Source organism: Cynocephalus volans, unplaced genomic scaffold, assembly GCF_027409185.1.
Source record: "Cynocephalus volans isolate mCynVol1 unplaced genomic scaffold, mCynVol1.pri scaffold_201, whole genome shotgun sequence".
Lineage (NCBI taxonomy): Eukaryota > Metazoa > Chordata > Mammalia > Dermoptera > Cynocephalidae > Cynocephalus > Cynocephalus volans.
In genome coordinates, this window is record NW_026902451.1 from 133,993 (window position 1) to 155,997 (window position 22,005).

A 22,005-nucleotide genomic window follows, 5' to 3' on the forward strand; every position below is an offset into this window, starting at 1 on the left:
AGGAACTAGACAAGGATGCCCACCCTCACCACTCCTATTCAATATAGTGTTGGAGGTACTAGCCAGAGCAATCAGAGAAGAGAAGGAAATAAAGGGCATCCAGATTGGAAAAGATGAAGTCAAACTGTCCCTGTTTGCAGATGACATGATCCTATATGTCGAACAGTCTGAAGGCTCTACAAAAAAACTCTTGGAGTTGATAAAGGATTTCAGCAAAGTAGCAGGATACAAAATCAACACAAAAAAACCGGTAGCATTTCTATTCTCCAATAGTGGACATGCAGAAAGAGAAATCAAGAAAGCTTGCCCATTGACAGTAGCCACCAAAAACATAAGGTACTTAGGAAGCGAGTTAACCAAGGATGTGAAAAATCTCTATAATGAGAACTACAAACCACTGCTGAGAGAAAGTGGAGAGGAGACAAGACGATGGAAAGATATCCCATGCTCTTGGATTGGAAGCATCAACATAGTGAAAATGTCCATACTACCCAAAGTGATATACAAATTCAATGCAGTCCCCATCAAAATTCCAGTGACATTTTTCTCAGAAATGGAAAGAACTATCCAGACGCTGATATGGAATAACAAAAGACCACGCATAGCCACAGCAACGCTGAGCCAAAAAAGTAAAGCTGGAGGCGTAACACTACCTGACTTTAAACTCTCCTACAAAGCTATCATAAGCAAAACAGTACAGTATGGTACTGGCATAAAAACAGACACACTGCTCAGTGGAATAGAATGGAGAATCCAGAAATCAACCCACACACCTACAGCCGTCTGATCTTTGACAAAGGCACCAAGCCTGTACACTGGGGAAGAGACCGCCTCTTCAGGAAATGGTGCTGGGAGAACTGGATATCGATATGCAGGAGAATGAAACTAGACCCATACCTTTCACCATACACTAAAGGCAACTCAAAATGGATTGAAGAATTAATTATACACCCCGAAACAATAAAACCTCTTCAAGAAAGCATAGGCGAAACGCTTCAGGAAGTAGGACTGGACACAGACTTCATGAACATGACCCCCAAAGCATGGGCAACCAAAGGAAAAATAAACAAATGGGATTATATCCAACTGAAAAGCTTCTGCACAGCAAAAGAAAGAATTAACATAGTTAAAAGACAACCAACACAGTGGGAGAAAATATTTGCAAAATATGCATCTGACAGAGGATTTATACTTAGAACATACAAGGAACTCAAACAACTTTACGAGGAAGAAACAAGCAACCCGATTAAAAAATGGGCAAAAGAGCTAAATAGGCATTTCTCTAAGGAAGATCTACGAATGGCCGGCAGACATATGAAAAAATGCTCAACATCACTCAGCATTCGGGAAAGGCAAATCAAAAGCACACTGAGATACCATCTCACCCCAGTGAGGATGGCTAAAATCCAAAAGACTCTGAACGGTAAATGCTGGCGAGGCTGCGGAGGAAAAGGAACTCTCATACATTGTTGGTGGGACTGCAAAAGGGTGCAGCCTCCATGGAAAATGGGATGGAGTTTCCTCAAACAACTGCAGATAGATCTGCCATAGATCTACCATTCCCAGCTATCCCACTGCTGGGAATACACCCAGAGGAATGGAAATCATCGAGTCGAAGGTACACCTTTTCCCCAGTGTTCATCGCAGCACTATTTACAATAGCCAAGAGTTGGAACCAGCCCAGATGTCCATCATCAGTTGAGTGGATATGGACAATGTGGTATATGTACACAATGGAATACTACTCAGCTTTAAAAAAGAATGGGATCTCCGGGGCTCGCCTGCGCCCCGGAAGCTGCCCCTTCTCGGGGGTCAAGATGGGCAGCAAAATGGCGTCTGCCAGCAGGGTCGTGCAGGTAGTCAAGCCACATACTCCATTAATAAGGTTCCCTGACAGAAGAGACAATCCTAAACCCAATGTATCAGAAGCTTTGAGATCAACAGGGGTACCATCTCATTCTGCAATTTCACAGCATTCTAAGGGAAGTAAATCACCAGATTTGCTGATGCATCAAGGTCCACCAGACACTGCAGAAATACTAAAATCATTACCTCAGAAATACAGAAGGAAACTTGTGTCTCAAGAAGAAATTGAATTTATCCAACGTGGAGGTCCAGAATAATCACTGTGAGCAGCAGTTTGTCATCAAACAAAAGAACTGACTTTACGATAAAGGACTTCCAAAATAACAAATGAGAAATTGTATATTAAACAACTTTAATAAAGTAAAAAAAAAATGAAATATAGAAAATTTAGATGGACACTTTTATCTCCTAATTTATGTATCTTGGTCAGCTTCTCCACAAGCTTACCTAATTGTTTATATGCTTTCTACTTATTAAAGTATACATTTTTAAATGTTAGCCTATTTACTCTTTTTTGGGGGAGAGGCAGCTAGCCAGTATGGGGATCCAAGCCCTGGACCTGGTTGTATAACACCACGCTCTAAGCAACTGAGCTAACTGGCCAGCCCATATTAATATACTCTTGATTATCAAATATAATGTGTTGAACTATTAAAAGTACGCGGTGTTCAATATACTAGTATATATTTCCCATAATTTTACTTTTCTTTCTGTTTCTGTTTAGACACGGGAAGAATTTATCAGGCAGAATTGCCGTTTTAAGGATGTAATTTTCCTGAAATTGGATGAGGATCAGTGAAATAATGATTATTTGTTCTGAATTCTCTCACATTTTTTAATTCACAAGGTTACTGAACTATAACTGGCTTAATAAATGTATCCTTCTCTAGAATCTTCTTCTGTAGTCAGACGTGTTGTCCATTGTGCATATCCTACTCTAAATGATAAAAATATAGCCGAGATAAAACAGTTGACTATGGGATTTAGACTGGGGAGATAACAGAAAAGATTATTTGTAACCTATATTTTAAAAAATGCAGAAAAGTATAAAATGGAAAATAAGAGATAAAAATGAATATAGCCTAGGAATAAATGTTTCACTAGAAACTGCAATTTATTATCTTTTGGGGATGTTAAGAAAGTCTTGTTTTTTTGTTTAGTTTTGTGATCACGTATGTAAATCCTGATAACCATTAACTTTCTCAAATTTAATGTCTGAAAGACAAAATCAACCAAAATATTTACTTAGTAAGCAATTTATGAAATTTTAATAGGGCCTTCTTGTGTGTCAAGGCTGTGTATATTGTAAAAGCCTCACAAAGCTGAATAAATTCTCTTCCATACCTTTAAAAAAAAAAAAAAGAAAAAAGAATGGAATACTGCCATTTGCAACGACATGGGTGGACCTAGAGAGAATTATATTAAGTGAAACAAGTCAGGCCCAGAAAGAGAAATGTCACGTTCTCTCTTATTTGTGCGAGGTAAAGATAAATAGATAAATGCACACAGGAAAAAAAAAAAAAAAAAAAAATGAAAAATGGGGGGGCGGGGGGAAGAAGACGCGACAATTGCAATTCCTTGAAATTGATAGGACAAGCAAACTTTCAGAAAGGACATTGTTGGGAGGGAGGAAGGAGAGGGAGGAGGGAGGGAGGTTTCTGTAATTGGCCGCAATGATCAACCACATTGTATGTCGACAAAATAAAATAAAATAAAAAACTAATACTAAAAATCAATCAATCAATCAATCCATAGCAATGTGTGTTTCCTTATTCCCTACCGCCGCCAGGGCATTCCCCCCAAGCCCCACCCCCCACCTGTCAGCCGGTCCTGCACCTGCCAGGCCCCGCCCACTGTGTGCCTCCACCCCCCCTCCCCTTGGAGCCCGGATGTCTGGGAGGAGGGGGCGGCAGCGCAGCAGCAGCGGCGGACCCAGGAGGCCTCTGAGGGAAGCGGCGCGGCGCGGCGGCGGAGCAGGTAAGGCCCCCGGGAGGGGGCTGTGGGTCCCCAAAGAGGCAGGGCAGGGGCGCAGTGTCGGAGTGAGAGAGGAGGGAGGCGCGGGGTGCCTCGGGAGGGTCCCCCGAAGCCGCGAGTGGGGGAGGGGCGGGGCGGCCGAAAGCAGACGGCGGCGAGGTGCCCAGCGCCGGCAGGGCGGTGACATCGGGGCGCCCTCCTGCCCTACTCAGGAGGAGCCCAGCGCTGTCCCGCCATCCATCCCCCCTGCGCGCCGGGCTCGCCTCGTGCTAGGGCTGTCGTGGGAGCGGCCGGCCGGCAGGCGGTGCCGGGAGCCAGGCCGGATAAGCGGCTGCGGCGGCGGCAAGGCAAGGCTGTGGCCTCGGGTTCCCGGGGCCAGGGGAGCAGAGGGGGGGGGCAGGGGGCCAGCGTGCAAGTGTGCGCGTGTGCACTTGTAAGTGCAAGTGCAGGGTGGCGGGAGACGCGGCCGCGGGAGGTCCAGGCCGGGAGCGCTTTTCTCAGGAGTGGGTCGATGGTCTTCTGTGTTGTCACTGCGTTTTTATCCTTCCTTTTGCGGTTCCCTGTTAGTATCTTCTTGTATTTGGAAGAGTTCTTCGTAGACATTTGTGAATTCTCTCAGCTTTTGTTAGCCTAGGAAAGGACTTTTGCTGTCCGTGTTTGAAGGATCCTTGTTTGGGTACAGTCCTCTTGATAGGGAAGTCTTTCCTTCTGCTGCTTCTAAACTTTGCAACATCCCATTCTTTCCTGGACTGTGAGGTTTCTGTTCATATATTTGCTGAAACCTGTATTTGGACCCTTTTGAGTGTGTGTGCGTGTGTGTGTGTGTGTGTGTGTGTGTGTGTGTGTCTGTGCATGTGTGTGTTTCTGTCTCCATGCGTTTCAGTGTTCTTCCTTTGTGATTTGTGTGGTTTGACTCTTTGGCTAGTGTAGGTGACACTGATCTGAGCGTTCATGTACAAACTTCTGTGGGGACATATGTTTTCAGTTCTCCTGCGTGTGTCTCCAGCAGTACAATTGCTGGGTCACGGTAGTCACCTGACATTTCCCAGGTTGTCAAAGTGCCAGTCGGGAGTTGATTTTGTTTAGGCCTAAGTATTTGCTTCTGTGGGGTGTTCTGGCCAATGGATTCGGGGGATCCTTGATGGCAAGTGTATAGAGAATAGGAGAGGGCATGGTTGTGGAGCCCAGGCTGGGGTCCACAAGGATGCATCTAATTAGTCCCCACCCCCCTGCGGGCATTCACCCCTGTGTTCCCGCCACTTCCACCTCCCCCCACCCTTGTCCCGACCCCGCCCAGTCTGGGGTGTCGAGTCCTCCCCCTGAGGCGGCCTGGAGAGGCCGGGATCGCGCACGTCTCCCAGACGCGGCCGGGCCGGCGGGCGCACCAGAGCCTGCTCGGTCCCCGTGTGCACCGGAGCACTGGACGACGCAGCGGCGGCAGCGGCAGCGGTGGACGACGGAGGAGACCGGCGAGAGGAGCGGCGCGGCGCGGCGGAGCAGGTAGGGCCCACGTGAGGGGGCTGTGGCTCCCGAGCGAGGCAGGGGAGTAGCGTCGTCGCGCCGCGGGGTGTCTTAGGAGGGTCCCCCGAGTCCTGATTTCGGGAGTGGGGGCAGAGGCCAGCGGGGAGGGATGCAGACGGCGGGCGGGGTGCCCGGCGCTGGCAGAGACAGGAGGCTGGGGCGCCCTCCTCCCCGGCGCAGGAGCCCAGCGCTGCTCCGCCGTCCGTCCGTCCGTCCGTCCGTCCGTCCGTCTGTCCGTCCGTCCGCCCGTCCAACCGACCGACCGTCCGCCCGTCCGTCCAAGGGCCCCAGCGCGCCGGTGGCCTTGTCCCAGGGCTGCTGCGGGAGCAGCCGGCGGGGGGCGGTGTGGGGGCCAGAACGGAGTAGCAGGTGCAGCTGTGCTGTGGCCTCCTGGTCACGGGGTCGTGTCCTCCGTTCCCGGGCCTGGTGAGCCATCGCCGCCGCTGCGATTGCGAGGGCAGTGGGGACAAGGCCAGCAGGGCATGGCGGGAGCGGTTTTGTCGTCTTCCTTGCAGGTTGAGTGTGTTCTTTGTTTTTCTCCTTCCATGACTGCTGACTTTCGTCCCTGCAGACGTGGTGCTGGGGCATGTGAGCGTCATCCTTGAGATGGAGGAGCCCTGTGCAGCGCTTTGGGAGAGCGGTCTGCTGTGGGGAATCCTCTCGGCCTTCGTCTGTCTGGGAGAGGATTGTCTCTCTCCCTGTTTGAAGGATACTCTTGTCCATACAGTGCTCTTGTCTGAAAGGCTTTGTTGTTGTTTTTGTTGTTGTTAAATTTTTGGTTTGGCTAGAACGTCTCTTTCTCTCCTGGACTGGGAGTTTTCTGTTGAAGAATTTACTGAAATCTGTATTAAGACTTTATGTGAGTGTGTGTGTAAGTGTGTGTGTTTGCGCGTGTGAGAGTGAGTGTGTGTTTGTGTGTGTGTGTGTGTGTGCGCCCCTCTCTTGCCGGTTTCAGTATTGTTCCTTGGCGTTCCGTGTGGTTTTGACTCTTTGACTAGTGTAAGTGAGGCTGATCGGAGCGTTCATATATAAACTTTTGTGTGGACAGATTTTCAGTTTTCGTTCGTAGGTCCCCAGCGGTAGGATTGCTGGGCCACGTAGTAAGTTTACATTTCACGTTTTGAAAAACTACCGACCTGGTTTCCTGGCAGTCTGTAGCATTTTCCAGTCTCTCCCTCAATATATGAGGGTTGTGCTATCTCTATAGCCTTGTCAATACCTTGTCTTGACTGTCTTTTTGATTTATAGGCCTTGTAATGTGTGCCACCTATTATCTCACTGTGGTATTGATAGCCATTTCCTTGCTGGTGACGATGAATATCTTCTTCGGTGCTTATTGGCCTTTCCTATCTGTCACTTAGAGAAATGCTCATTTGAATGATCTGAGCAGGTTTGTGGTTTGTTTGTTACTGGCGGCTGGCCTGTGTGGGGATCCTAACCCTTGCTCTTGGTATGAGAGCACCACCCTCTAACCAGCAGAGCTAACGGGCCCACTCTTCCTCTGACCATTTTTAAAAAAATTCTGCCTACTGTCGTTTAGGAGCTCTTTCTATAGTCTTGTTCTTAATCTGTGAATTGAAAATGTATTTTTCCTGTGCAGCCTGATGTCTTTTCTTTTTCTCAGTGGTGTCCTGTAAAGCACAGCAGTTTTACGTTGCATGATATCCCGTTTACTCTTTCTTTATATGGGTTCTTGTGTTTTCGGCATCTTACCTAAGAGACCACCACCACATCCGGTATCACAAAGGTTTGTTCCTGTGTTTCTCGAGTGTTGTAGTTTGAGTTCTTACAGTTAGCTCTGTGACACGTGTGGTGTTCACTTTTGGGTATGGGGTTAGAAAAGGGCTCGATTTCATTTCTTTCCATGTGGCTATTCAGTTGTCTCAGCACCATTTGTTGTGGTCCCAAAGCACTTGTGAAAATCCAGTTGTCATAGCTGCATGAGCTTGCTTCTAGGCCGTCAATTCTGTTCCTCTGATGTACACTTTATGCCAGCGCTGCACTGTGTTTCTTTTTATTGGACTTGAATTTTTACTTTTTATTGACAGCTCGCAACTGCATATGTTTATGGGGCACCATGTGATAATTGCACACATGTGTACATTGTGCAGTGAGCAAGTTAGGCAAGTAACACACTCGTGACCTCACATACTTCCTCCCCTGTGGTAAGAGCACTGAAAATCCACTCTTTTGGTCATTCTGAAATATACATTATTATTAACTATAGTCACCTTGCTGTGTAATAGATCACCAGACCTTATTTCTCCAGAGTGAAACTTTGTACCCATTGGTCAAACTTCCCTTCGTCCTTGTTCCTCCATCCCCCCCGCCCGCAGCTCCCAGGCTCTGCTAACCATCATTCTGGTCTCTAGTTCCATGAGTCTGACCTTTCCAGTTTCCACATTCAAGTGAAATCATGCAGCATGTCTTTCTGTGCCTGGCATGCGACACTCAGCGTAATGTCTTCTAGTTGCATCCCAGTTGTTGGAAAATGACAGAGTTTTGTTCTTTTCTAAGGCCGAATAGTATTTCATTGTGTACTTAGACCACGTTTTCTTTATCTGTTCGTCTGTTAATAAACACTTAGGTTGATTCTATATCTTGACTCTTATGGATAATGCCTCAGTGAACATGGGAGTACAGATATCTCTTCGACCTATTGATTTCAGTTCTTTGGGGGATATTCCCTGAAGTGGGATTGCTGGATCATACGGTAATTCTATTTACAGATTTTTGAGAAACCTCCATGCTGTTTTCTGTAATGGTTGTACGTTCCTACCAGCAGTGTACAAGGGTAGCCTTTTCTCCACGTCCTTGCCAGTGCTAGTTATCTTTTGTCTTTTTGATACTAGCCATTCTAATGGGTATGAAGTAATTATGTGTCCTAGTGATTTTAATTTGTATTTCCCTGATGATTAGGGAGGTTGAGCATTTTTTCATCAGCCTGTTGGCCATGTGGAGGTCTTATTCTGAGAAACGTATGTTCAGTTACTCTGCCCATTTTTTAAATCGGGTTGTTGTCTTGCTATTGAGTTGTTTGAATTTTGTATGTATTTTTGGATACTTATTCATAATCAGGTGTATAGTTTTCCAATATTTTCTCTCATTCCAGTCATCGTGTCTTCGCTCTCCTACTTGTTCTTTTCCTGTGCGGAAGCTTTTTAATTTGATGCAATCCCATTTTCGTCTCTGTTTGATTTTGTCGCCTTGCTTTTGGGGCTATCTGCCAAAAATCATTGCCCAGACCAATGTTGTGGAGCTTTTCCCATATGTTTTCTTCTAGCAATTTTACAGTTTCAGGTGTTCCATTTCCATCTTTAATCCATATTGAGCCGATTTTTGTAGGTGGTGTAAGATAAGAGAAGGGTTCAACTTCATTTTTCTGAGTGTGTATACACGGTTTTGCCAACACCGGTTATTGAAGAAACTGTCATTTGCTCGTTATGCGTTCTTGGTACCTTTATTGAAAAATCATTTGACTGTCAATATGTAGTTTTATTTTGGGGCTCCAGTTTGTTTCACTGGTTGACGTGAATGTTTTTAGTCTACTACCTTGTGGTTTTGATTACTGTAGCATGTGTCTTTGTCCATTTCTGTTGCTTAGAACAGAATTACCTAAAACTGGGTGATTTATAAAGAAACAGTCTTTATGGCTTACAGTTTCAAATGTTGGGAAGCCCAAAGTCCAGGTAACACATCTGGTGAGGAACTTGTTTGGTGGTGACTTCAACGACACAGTGTATCACACTGTGAGAAAGGCAGGAGCGAGAGAGAGAGAGAGAGAGAGAGAGCGCGAGAGAGAGAGAGAGAGAGAGGGCATGCAACACACACGTAAAATTCTTCACCTCGATCACGTGGGACTCATCCCAGGGATGCAAGGTTGGTTCAACATATGCAAATCAATAAATGTGATACACCATATTAATGAAATCAAACACAAGGACCATGCGGTCATCTGTATAGTTGCTGAAAGAGCACTTGATAAAATTCAACAGTCATTCATGAGAAAGGCCTTCTATAAGTTAGGTATAGATTTCAACTATCTCAACATAATTAAAGCCGTATATGATAAACCCACTGCCAATATCATCCTGAATGGGGAAAAGCTGAAAGCTGTTCCTTTAAGAACAGGAACTAGACAAGGATGCCCACCCTCACCACTCCTATTCAATATAGTGTTGGAGGTACTAGCCAGAGCAATCAGAGAAGAGAAGGGAATAAAGGGCATCCAGATTGGAAACGATGAAGTCAAACTGTCCCTGTTTGCAGATGACATGATCCTATATGTCGAACAGTCTGAAGGCTCTACAAAAAAACTCTTGGAGTTGATAAAGGATTTCAGCAAAGTAGCAGGATACAAAATCAACACAAAAAAACCGGTAGCATTTCTATTCTCCAATAGTGGACATGCAGAAAGAGAAATCAAGAAAGCTTGCCCATTGACAGTAGCCACCAAAAACATAAGGTACTTAGGAAGCGAGTTAACCAAGGATGTGAAAAATCTCTATAATGAGAACTACAAACCACTGCTGAGAGAAAGTGGAGAGGAGACAAGACGATGGAAAGATATCCCATGCTCTTGGATTGGAAGCATCAACATAGTGAAAATGTCCATACTACCCAAAGTGATATACAAATTCAATGCAGTCCCCATCAAAATTCCAGTGACATTTTTCTCAGAAATGGAAAGAACTATCCAGACGCTGATATGGAATAACAAAAGACCACGCATAGCCGCAGCAACGCTGAGCCAAAAAAGTAAAGCTGGAGGCGTAACACTACCTGACTTTAAACTCTCCTACAAAGCTATCATAAGCAAAACAGTACAGTATGGTACTGGCATAAAAACAGACACACTGCTCAGTGGAATAGAATGGAGAATCCAGAAATCAACCCACACACCTACAGCCGTCTGATCTTTGACAAAGGCACCAAGCCTGTACACTGGGGAAGAGACCGCCTCTTCAGGAAATGGTGCTGGGAGAACTGGATATCGATATGCAGGAGAATGAAACTAGACCCATACCTTTCACCATACACTAAAGGCAACTCAAAATGGATTGAAGAATTAATTATACACCCCGAAACAATAAAACCTCTTCAAGAAAGCATAGGCGAAACGCTTCAGGAAGTAGGACTGGACACAGACTTCATGAACATGACCCCCAAAGCATGGGCAACCAAAGGAAAAATAAACAAATGGGATTATATCCAACTGAAAAGCTTCTGCACAGCAAAAGAAAGAATTAACATAGTTAAAAGACAACCAACACAGTGGGAGAAAATATTTGCAAAATATGCATCTGACAGAGGATTTATACTTAGAACATACAAGGAACTCAAACAACTTTACGAGGAAGAAACAAGCAACCCGATTAAAAAATGGGCAAAAGAGCTAAATAGGCATTTCTCTAAGGAAGATCTACGAATGGCCGGCAGACATATGAAAAAATGCTCAACATCACTCAGCATTCGGGAAAGGCAAATCAAAAGCACACTGAGATACCATCTCACCCCAGTGAGGATGGCTAAAATCCAAAAGACTCTGAACGGTAAATGCTGGCGAGGCTGCGGAGGAAAAGGAACTCTCATACATTGTTGGTGGGACTGCAAAAGGGTGCAGCCTCCATGGAAAATGGGATGGAGTTTCCTCAAACAACTGCAGATAGATCTGCCATAGATCTACCATTCCCAGCTATCCCACTGCTGGGAATACACCCAGAGGAATGGAAATCATCGAGTCGAAGGTACACCTTTTCCCCAGTGTTCATCGCAGCACTATTTACAATAGCCAAGAGTTGGAACCAGCCCAGATGTCCATCATCAGTTGAGTGGATATGGACAATGTGGTATATGTACACAATGGAATACTACTCAGCTTTAAAAAAGAATGGGATCTCCGGGGCTCGCCTGCGCCCCGGAAGCTGCCCCTTCTCGGGGGTCAAGATGGGCAGCAAAATGGCGTCTGCCAGCAGGGTCGTGCAGGTAGTCAAGCCACATACTCCATTAATAAGGTTCCCTGACAGAAGAGACAATCCTAAACCCAATGTATCAGAAGCTTTGAGATCAACAGGGGTACCATCTCATTCTGCAATTTCACAGCATTCTAAGGGAAGTAAATCACCAGATTTGCTGATGCATCAAGGTCCACCAGACACTGCAGAAATACTAAAATCATTACCTCAGAAATACAGAAGGAAACTTGTGTCTCAAGAAGAAATTGAATTTATCCAACGTGGAGGTCCAGAATAATCACTGTGAGCAGCAGTTTGTCATCAAACAAAAGAACTGACTTTACGATAAAGGACTTCCAAAATAACAAATGAGAAATTGTATATTAAACAACTTTAATAAAGTAAAAAAAAAATGAAATATAGAAAATTTAGATGGACACTTTTATCTCCTAATTTATGTATCTTGGTCAGCTTCTCCACAAGCTTACCTAATTGTTTATATGCTTTCTACTTATTAAAGTATACATTTTTAAATGTTAGCCTATTTACTCTTTTTTGGGGGAGAGGCAGCTAGCCAGTATGGGGATCCAAGCCCTGGACCTGGTTGTATAACACCACGCTCTAAGCAACTGAGCTAACTGGCCAGCCCATATTAATATACTCTTGATTATCAAATATAATGTGTTGAACTATTAAAAGCACGCGGTGTTCAATATACTAGTATATATTTCCCATAATTTTACTTTTCTTTCTGTTTCTGTTTAGACACGGGAAGAATTTATCAGGCAGAATTGCCGTTTTAAGGATGTAATTTTCCTGAAATTGGATGAGGATCAGTGAAATAATGATTATTTGTTCTGAATTCTCTCACATTTTTTAATTCACAAGGTTACTGAACTATAACTGGCTTAATAAATGTATCCTTCTCTAGAATCTTCTTCTGTAGTCAGACGTGTTGTCCATTGTGCATATCCTACTCTAAATGATAAAAATATAGCCGAGATAAAACAGTTGACTATGGGATTTAGACTGGGGAGATAACAGAAAAGATTATTTGTAACCTATATTTTAAAAAATGCAGAAAAGTATAAAATGGAAAATAAGAGATAAAAATGAATATAGCCTAGGAATAAATGTTTCACTAGAAACTGCAATTTATTATCTTTTGGGGATGTTAAGAAAGGCTTGTTTTTTTGTTTAGTTTTGTGATCACGTATGTAAATCCTGATAACCATTAACTTTCTCAAATTTAATGTCTGAAAGACAAAATCAACCAAAATATTTACTTATTAAGCAATTTATGAAATTTTAATAGGGCCTTCTTGTGTGTCAAGGCTGTGTATATTGTAAAAGCCTCACAAAGCTGAATAAATTCTCTTCCATACCTTTAAAAAAAAAAAAAGAAAAAAGAATGGAATACTGCCATTTGCAACGACATGGGTGGACCTAGAGAGAATTATATTAAGTGAAACAAGTCAGGCCCAGAAAGAGAAATGTCACGTTCTCTCTTATTTGTGCGAGGTAAAGATAAATAGATAAATGCACACAGGAAAAAAAAAAAAAAAAAAAAAAAGGAAAAATGGGGGGGAGGGGGGAAGAAGACGCGACAATTGCAATTCCTTGAAATTGATAGGACAAGCAAACTTTCAGAAAGGACATTGTTGGGAGGGAGGAGGGAGGGAGGTTTCTGTAATTGGCCGCAATGATCAACCACATTGTATGTCGACAAAATAAAATAAAATAAAAAACTAATACTAAAAATCAATCAATCAATCAATCCATAGCAATGTGTGTTTCCTTATTCCCTACCGCCGCCAGGGCATTCCCCCCAAGCCCCACCCCCCACCTGTCAGCCGGTCCTGCACCTGCCAGGCCCCGCCCACTGTGGGCCTCCACCCCCCCTCCCCTTGGAGCCCGGATGTCTGGGAGGAGGGGGCGGCAGCGCAGCAGCAGCGGCGGACCCAGGAGGCCTCCGAGGGAAGCGGCGCGGCGCGGCGGCGGAGCAGGTAAGGCCCCCGGGAGGGGGCTGTGGGTCCCCAAAGAGGCAGGGCAGGGGCGCAGTGTCGGAGTGAGAGAGGAGGGAGGCGCGGGGTGCCTCGGGAGGGTCCCCCGAAGCCGCGAGTGGGGGAGGGGCGGGGCGGCCGAAAGCAGACGGCGGCGAGGTGCCCAGCGCCGGCAGGGCGGTGAAATCGGGGCGCCCTCCTGCCCTACTCAGGAGGAGCCCAGCGCTGTCCCGCCATCCATCCCCCCTGCGCGCCGGGCTCGCCTCGTGCTAGGGCTGTGGTGGGAGCGGCCGGCCGGCAGGCGGTGCCGGGAGCCAGGCCGGATAAGCGGCTGCGGCGGCGGCAAGGCAAGGCTGTGGCCTCGGGTTCCCGGGGCCAGGGGAGCAGAGGGGGGGGGCAGGGGGCCAGCGTGCAAGTGTGCACGTGTGCACTTGTAAGTGCAAGTGCAGGGTGGCGGGAGACGCGGCCGCGGGAGGTCCAGGCCGGGAGCGCTTTTCTCAGGAGTGGGTCGATGGTCTTCTGTGTTGTCACTGCGTTTTTATCCTTCCTTTTGCGGTTCCCTGTTAGTATCTTCTTGGACTTGGAAGAGTTCTTCGTAGACATTTGTGAATTCTCTCAGCTTTTGTTAGCCTAGGAAAGGACTTTTGCTGTCCGTGTTTGAAGGATCCTTGTTTGGGTACAGTCCTCTTGATAGGGAAGTCTTTCCTTCTGCTGCTTCTAAACTTTGCAACATCCCATTCTTTCCTGGACTGTGAGGTTTCTGTTCATATATTTGCTGAAACCTGTATTTGGACCCTTTTGAGTGTGTGTGCGTGTGTGTGTGTGTGTGTGTGTCTGTGCATGTGTGTGTTTCTGTCTCCATGCGTTTCAGTGTTCTTCCTTTGTGATTTGTGTGGTTTGACTCTTTGGCTAGTGTAGGTGACACTGATCTGAGCGTTCATGTACAAACTTCTGTGGGGACATATGTTTTCAGTTCTCCTGCGTGTGTCTCCAGCAGTACAATTGCTGGGTCACGGTAGTCACCTGACATTTCCCAGGTTGTCAAAGTGCCAGTCGGGAGTTGATTTTGTTTAGGCCTAAGTATTTGCTTCTGTGGGGTGTTCTGGCCAATGGATTCGGGGGATCCTTGATGGCAAGTGTATAGAGAATAGGAGAGGGCATGGTTGTGGAGCCCAGGCTGGGGTCCACAAGGATGCATCTAATTAGTCCCCACCCCCCTGCGGGCATTCACCCCTGTGTTCCCGCCACTTCCACCTCCACCCACCCTTGTCCCGGCCCCGCCCAGTCTGGGGTGTCGAGTCCTCCCCCTGAGGCGGCCTGGAGAGGCCGGGATCGCGCACGTCTCCCAGACGCGGCCGGGCCGGCGGGCGCACCAGAGCCTGCTCGGTCCCCGTGTGCACCGGAGCACTGGACGACGCAGCGGCGGCAGCGGCAGCGGTGGACGACGGAGGAGACCGGCGAGAGGAGCGGCGCGGCGCGGCGGAGCAGGTAGGGCCCACGTGAGGGGGCTGTGGCTCCCGAGCGAGGCAGGGGAGTAGCGTCGTCGCGCCGCGGGGTGTCTTAGGAGGGTCCCCCGAGTCCTGATTTCGGGAGTGGGGGCAGAGGCCAGCGGGGAGGGATGCAGACGGCGGGCGGGGTGCCCGGCGCTGGCAGAGACAGGAGGCTGGGGCGCCCTCCTCCCCTCCGCAGGAGCCCAGCGCTGCTCCGCCGTCCGTCCGTCCGTCCGTCCGTCCGTCCGTCCGTCCGTCCGTCTGTCCGTCCGTCCGCCCGTCCAACCGACCGACCGTCCGACCGTCCGTCCAAGGGCCCCAGCGCGCCGGTGGCCTTGTCCCAGGGCTGCTGCGGGAGCAGCCGGCGGGGGGCGGTGTGGGGGCCAGAACGGAGTAGCAGGTGCAGCTGTGCTGTGGCCTCCTGGTCACGGGGCCGTGTCCTCCGTTCCCGGGCCTGGTGAGCCATCGCCGCCGCTGCGATTGCGAGGGCAGTGGGGACAAGGCCAGCAGGGCATGGCGGGAGCGGTTTTGTCGTCTTCCTTGCAGGTTGAGTGTGTTCTTTGTTTTTCTCCTTCCATGACTGCTGACTTTCGTCCCTGCAGACGTGGTGCTGGGGCATGTGAGCGTCATCGTTGAGATGGAGGAGCCCTGTGCAGCGCTTTGGGAGAGCGGTCTGCTGTGGGGAATCCTCTCGGCCTTCGTCTGTCTGGGAGAGGATTGTCTCTCTCCCTGTTTGAAGGATACTCTTGTCCATACAGTGCTCTTGTCTGAAAGGCTTTGTTGTTGTTTTTGTTGTTGTTAAATTTTTGGTTTGGCTAGAACGTCTCTTTCTCTCCTGGACTGGGAGTTTTCTGTTGAAGAATTTACTGAAATCTGTATTAAGACTTTATGTGAGTGTGTGTGTAAGTGTGTGTGTTTGCGCGTGTGAGAGTGAGTGTGTGTTTGTGTGTGTGTGTGTGTGTGCGCCCCTCTCTTGCCGGTTTCAGTATTGTTCCTTGGCGTTCCGTGTGGTTTTGACTCTTTGACTAGTGTAAGTGAGGCTGATCGGAGCGTTCATATATAAACTTTTGTGTGGACAGATTTTCAGTTTTCGTTCGTAGGTCCCCAGCGGTAGGATTGCTGGGCCACGTAGTAAGTTTACATTTCACGTTTTGAAAAACTACCGACCTGGTTTCCTGGCAGTCTGTAGCATTTTCCAGTCTCTCCCTCAATATATGAGGGTTGTGCTATCTCTATAGCCTTGTCAATACCTTGTCTTGACTGTCTTTTTGATTTATAGGCCTTGTAATGTGTGCCACCTATTATCTCACTGTGGTATTGATAGCCATTTCCTTGCTGGTGACGATGAATATCTTCTTCGGTGCTTATTGGCCTTTCCTATCTGTCACTTAGAGAAATGCTCATTTGAATGATCTGAGCAGGTTTGTGGTTTGTTTGTTACTGGCGGCTGGCCTGTGTGGGGATCCTAACCCTTGCTCTTGGTATGAGAGCACCACCCTCTAACCAGCAGAGCTAACGGGCCGACTCTTCCTCTGACCATTTTTTAAAAAATTCTGCCTACTGTCGTTTAGGAGCTCTTTCTATAGTCTTGTTCTTAATCTGTGAATTGAAAATGTATTTTTCCTGTGCAGCCTGATGTCTTTTCTTTTTCTCAGTGGTGTCCTGTAAAGCACAGCAGTTTTACGTTGCATGATATCCCGTTTACTCTTTCTTTATATGGGTTCTTGTGTTTTCGGCATCTTACCTAAGAGACCACCACCACATCCGGTATCACAAAGGTTTGTTCCTGTGTTTCTCGAGTGTTGTAGTTTGAGTTCTTACAGTTAGCTCTGTGACACGTGTGGTGTTCACTTTTGGGTATGGGGTTAGAAAAGGGCTCGATTTCATTTCTTTCCATGTGGCTATTCAGTTGTCTCAGCACCATTTGTTGTGGTCCCAAAGCACTTGTGAAAATCCAGTTGTCATAGCTGCATGAGCTTGCTTCTAGGCCGTCAATTCTGTTCCTCTGATGTACACTTTATGCCAGCGCTGCACTGTGTTTCTTTTTATTGGACTTGAATTTTTACTTTTTATTGACAGCTCGCAACTGCATATGTTTATGGGGCACCATGTGATAATTGCACACATGTGTACATTGTGCAGTGAGCAAGTTAGGCAAGTAACACACTCGTGACCTCACATACTTCCTCCCCTGTGGTAAGAGCACTGAAAATCCACTCTTTTGGTCATTCTGAAATATACATTATTATTAACTATAGTCACCTTGCTGTGTAATAGATCACCAGACCTTATTTCTCCAGAGTGAAACTTTGTACCCATTGGTCAAACTTCCCTTCGTCCTTGTTCCTCCATCCCCCCCGCCCGCAGCTCCCAGGCTCTGCTAACCATCATTCTGGTCTCTAGTTCCATGAGTCTGACCTTTCCAGTTTCCACATTCAAGTGAAATCATGCAGCATGTCTTTCTGTGCCTGGCATGCGACACTCAGCGTAATGTCTTCTAGTTGCATCCCAGTTGTTGGAAAATGACAGAGTTTTGTTCTTTTCTAAGGCCGAATAGTATTTCATTGTGTACTTAGACCACGTTTTCTTTATCTGTTCGTCTGTTAATAAACACTTAGGTTGATTCTATATCTTGACTCTTATGGATAATGCCTCAGTGAACATGGGAGTACAGATATCTCTTCGACCTATTGATTTCAGTTCTTTGGGGGATATTCCCTGAAGTGGGATTGCTGGATCATACGGTAATTCTATTTACAGATTTTTGAGAAACCTCCATGCTGTTTTCTGTAATGGTTGTACGTTCCTACCAGCAGTGTACAAGGGTAGCCTTTTCTCCACGTCCTTGCCAGTGCTAGTTATCTTTTGTCTTTTTGATACTAGCCATTCTAATGGGTATGAAGTAATTATGTGTCCTAGTGATTTTAATTTGTATTTCCCTGATGATTAGGGAGGTTGAGCATTTTTTCATCAGCCTGTTGGCCATGTGGAGGTCTTATTCTGAGAAACGTATGTTCAGTTACTCTGCCCATTTTTTAAATCGGGTTGTTGTCTTGCTATTGAGTTGTTTGAATTTTGTATGTATTTTTGGATACTTATTCATAATCAGGTGTATAGTTTTCCAATATTTTCTCTCATTCCAGTCATCGTGTCTTCGCTCTCCTACTTGTTCTTTTCCTGTGCGGAAGCTTTTTAATTTGATGCAATCCCATTTTCGTCTCTGTTTGATTTTGTCGCCTTGCTTTTGGGGCTATCTGCAAAAAATCATTGCCCAGACCAATGTTGTGGAGCTTTTCCCATATGTTTTCTTCTAGCAATTTTACAGTTTCAGGTGTTCCATTTCCATCTTTAATCCATATTGAGCCGATTTTTGTAGGTGGTGTAAGATAAGAGAAGGGTTCAACTTCATTTTTCTGAGTGTGTATACACGGTTTTGCCAACACCGGTTATTGAAGAAACTGTCATTTGCTCGTTATGCGTTCTTGGTACCTTTATTGAAAAATCATTTGACTGTCAATATGTAGTTTTATTTTGGGGCTCCAGTTTGTTTCACTGGTTGACGTGAATGTTTTTAGTCTACTACCTTGTGGTTTTGATTACTGTAGCATGTGTCTTTGTCCATTTCTGTTGCTTAGAACAGAATTACCTAAAACTGGGTGATTTATAAAGAAACAGTCTTTATGGCTTACAGTTTCAAATGTTGGGAAGCCCAAAGTCCAGGTAACACATCTGGTGAGGAACTTGTTTGGTGGTGACTTCAACGACACAGTGTATCACACTGTGAGAAAGGCAGGAGCGAGAGAGAGAGAGAGAGAGAGAGAGAGAGCGCGAGAGAGAGAGAGAGAGAGAGAGGGCATGCAACACACACGTAAAATTCTTCACCTCGATCACGTGGGACTCATCCCAGGGATGCAAGGTTGGTTCAACATATGCAAATCAATAAATGTGATACACCATATTCATGAAATCAAACACAAGGACCATGCGGTCATCTGTATAGTTGCTGAAAGAGCACTTGATAAAATTCAACAGTCATTCATGAGAAAGGCCTTCTATAAGTTAGGTATAGATTTCAACTATCTCAACATAATTAAAGCCGTATATGATAAACCCACTGCCAATATCATCCTGAATGGGGAAAAGCTGAAAGCTGTTCCTTTAAGAACAGGAACTAGACAAGGATGCCCACCCTCACCACTCCTATTCAATATAGTGTTGGAGGTACTAGCCAGAGCAATCAGAGAAGAGAAGGAAATAAAGGGCATCCAGATTGGAAACGATGAAGTCAAACTGTCCCTGTTTGCAGATGACATGATCCTATATGTCGAACAGTCTGAAGGCTCTACAAAAAAACTCTTGGAGTTGATAAAGGATTTCAGCAAAGTAGCAGGATACAAAATCAACACAAAAAAACCGGTAGCATTTCTATTCTCCAATAGTGGACATGCAGAAAGAGAAATCAAGAAAGCTTGCCCATTGACAGTAGCCACCAAAAACATAAGGTACTTAGGAAGCGAGTTAACCAAGGATGTGAAAAATCTCTATAATGAGAACTACAAACCACTGCTGAGAGAAAGTGGAGAGGAGACAAGACGATGGAAAGATATCCCATGCTCTTGGATTGGAAGCATCAACATAGTGAAAATGTCCATACTACCCAAAGTGATATACAAATTCAATGCAGTCCCCATCAAAATTCCAGTGACATTTTTCTCAGAAATGGAAAGAACTATCCAGACGCTGATATGGAATAACAAAAGACCACGCATAGCCGCAGCAACGCTGAGCCAAAAAAGTAAAGCTGGAGGCGTAACACTACCTGACTTTAAACTCTCCTACAAAGCTATCATAAGCAAAACAGTACAGTATGGTACTGGCATAAAAACAGACACACTGCTCAGTGGAATAGAATGGAGAATCCAGAAATCAACCCACACACCTACAGCCGTCTGATCTTTGACAAAGGCACCAAGCCTGTACACTGGGGAAGAGACCGCCTCTTCAGGAAATGGTGCTGGGAGAACTGGATATCGATATGCAGGAGAATGAAACTAGACCCATACCTTTCACCATACACTAAAGGCAACTCAAAATGGATTGAAGAATTAATTATACACCCCGAAACAATAAAACCTCTTCAAGAAAGCATAGGCGAAACGCTTCAGGAAGTAGGACTGGACACAGACTTCATGAACATGACCCCCAAAGCATGGGCAACCAAAGGAAAAATAAACAAATGGGATTATATCCAACTGAAAAGCTTCTGCACAGCAAAAGAAAGAATTAACATAGTTAAAAGACAACCAACACAGTGGGAGAAAATATTTGCAAAATATGCATCTGACAGAGGATTTATACTTAGAACATACAAGGAACTCAAACAACTTTACGAGGAAGAAACAAGCAACCCGATTAAAAAATGGGCAAAAGAGCTAAATAGGCATTTCTCTAAGGAAGATCTACGAATGGCCGGCAGACATATGAAAGAATGCTCAACATCACTCAGCATTCGGGAAAGGCAAATCAAAAGCACACTGAGATACCATCTCACCCCAGTGAGGATGGCTAAAATCCAAAAGACTCTGAACGGTAAATGCTGGCGAGGCTGCGGAGGAAAAGGAACTCTCATACATTGTTGGTGGGACTGCAAAAGGGTGCAGCCTCCATGGAAAATGGGATGGAGTTTCCTCAAACAACTGCAGATAGATCTGCCATAGATCTACCATTCCCAGCTATCCCACTGCTGGGAATACACCCAGAGGAATGGAAATCATCGAGTCGAAGGTACACCTTTTCCCCAGTGTTCATCGCAGCACTATTTACAATAGCCAAGAGTTGGAACCAGCCCAGATGTCCATCATCAGTTGAGTGGATATGGACAATGTGGTATATGTACACAATGGAATACTACTCAGCTTTAAAAAAGAATGGGATCTCCGGGGCTCGCCTGCGCCCCGGAAGCTGCCCCTTCTCGGGGGTCAAGATGGGCAGCAAAATGGCGTCTGCCAGCAGGGTCGTGCAGGTAGTCAAGCCACATACTCCATTAATAAGGTTCCCTGACAGAAGAGACAATCCTAAACCCAATGTATCAGAAGCTTTGAGATCAACAGGGGTACCATCTCATTCTGCAATTTCACAGCATTCTAAGGGAAGTAAATCACCAGATTTGCTGATGCATCAAGGTCCACCAGACACTGCAGAAATACTAAAATCATTACCTCAGAAATACAGAAGGAAACTTGTGTCTCAAGAAGAAATTGAATTTATCCAACGTGGAGGTCCAGAATAATCACTGTGAGCAGCAGTTTGTCATCAAACAAAAGAACTGACTTTACGATAAAGGACTTCCAAAATAACAAATGAGAAATTGTATATTAAACAACTTTAATAAAGTAAAAAAAAAATGAAATATAGAAAATTTAGATGGACACTTTTATCTCCTAATTTATGTATCTTGGTCAGCTTCTCCACAAGCTTACCTAATTGTTTATATGCTTTCTACTTATTAAAGTATACATTTTTAAATGTTAGCCTATTTACTCTTTTTTGGGGGAGAGGCAGCTAGCCAGTATGGGGATCCAAGCCCTGGACCTGGTTGTATAACACCACGCTCTAAGCAACTGAGCTAACTGGCCAGCCCATATTAATATACTCTTGATTATCAAATATAATGTGTTGAACTATTAAAAGCACGCGGTGTTCAATATACTAGTATATATTTCCCATAATTTTACTTTTCTTTCTGTTTCTGTTTAGACACGGGAAGAATTTATCAGGCAGAATTGCCGTTTTAAGGATGTAATTTTCCTGAAATTGGATGAGGATCAGTGAAATAATGATTATTTGTTCTGAATTCTCTCACATTTTTTAATTCACAAGGTTACTGAACTATAACTGGCTTAATAAATGTATCCTTCTCTAGAATCTTCTTCTGTAGTCAGACGTGTTGTCCATTGTGCATATCCTACTCTAAATGATAAAAATATAGCCGAGATAAAACAGTTGACTATGGGATTTAGACTGGGGAGATAACAGAAAAGATTATTTGTAACCTATATTTTAAAAAATGCAGAAAAGTATAAAATGGAAAATAAGAGATAAAAATGAATATAGCCTAGGAATAAATGTTTCACTAGAAACTGCAATTTATTATCTTTTGGGGATGTTAAGAAAGGCTTGTTTTTTTGTTTAGTTTTG

The 22,005-nt window shown here is 45.3% G+C and overlaps 3 protein-coding genes across 3 annotated transcripts; all 3 read left to right on the plus strand.

Annotated features, from left to right (window-relative positions):
* The first annotated feature begins 1,772 nt into the window (after positions 1–1,772).
* On the plus strand, positions 1,773–2,427 carry LOC134369014 (alpha-ketoglutarate dehydrogenase component 4). The gene has a single exon (XM_063085238.1). The coding sequence runs from the start codon at positions 1,818–1,820 to the stop codon at positions 2,121–2,123; it is 306 nt and encodes a 101-aa protein (XP_062941308.1). The 5' UTR covers positions 1,773–1,817; the 3' UTR covers positions 2,124–2,427.
* An 8,835-nt stretch (positions 2,428–11,262) lies between these two features.
* Positions 11,263–12,219, plus strand: LOC134369011 (alpha-ketoglutarate dehydrogenase component 4). Its single transcript, XM_063085236.1, has one exon. The coding sequence runs from the start codon at positions 11,308–11,310 to the stop codon at positions 11,611–11,613; it is 306 nt and encodes a 101-aa protein (XP_062941306.1). The 5' UTR covers positions 11,263–11,307; the 3' UTR covers positions 11,614–12,219.
* An 8,527-nt stretch (positions 12,220–20,746) lies between these two features.
* Positions 20,747–21,703, plus strand: LOC134369010 (alpha-ketoglutarate dehydrogenase component 4). The gene has a single exon (XM_063085235.1). The coding sequence runs from the start codon at positions 20,792–20,794 to the stop codon at positions 21,095–21,097; it is 306 nt and encodes a 101-aa protein (XP_062941305.1). The 5' UTR covers positions 20,747–20,791; the 3' UTR covers positions 21,098–21,703.
* The last annotated feature ends 302 nt before the right edge of the window (positions 21,704–22,005 follow it).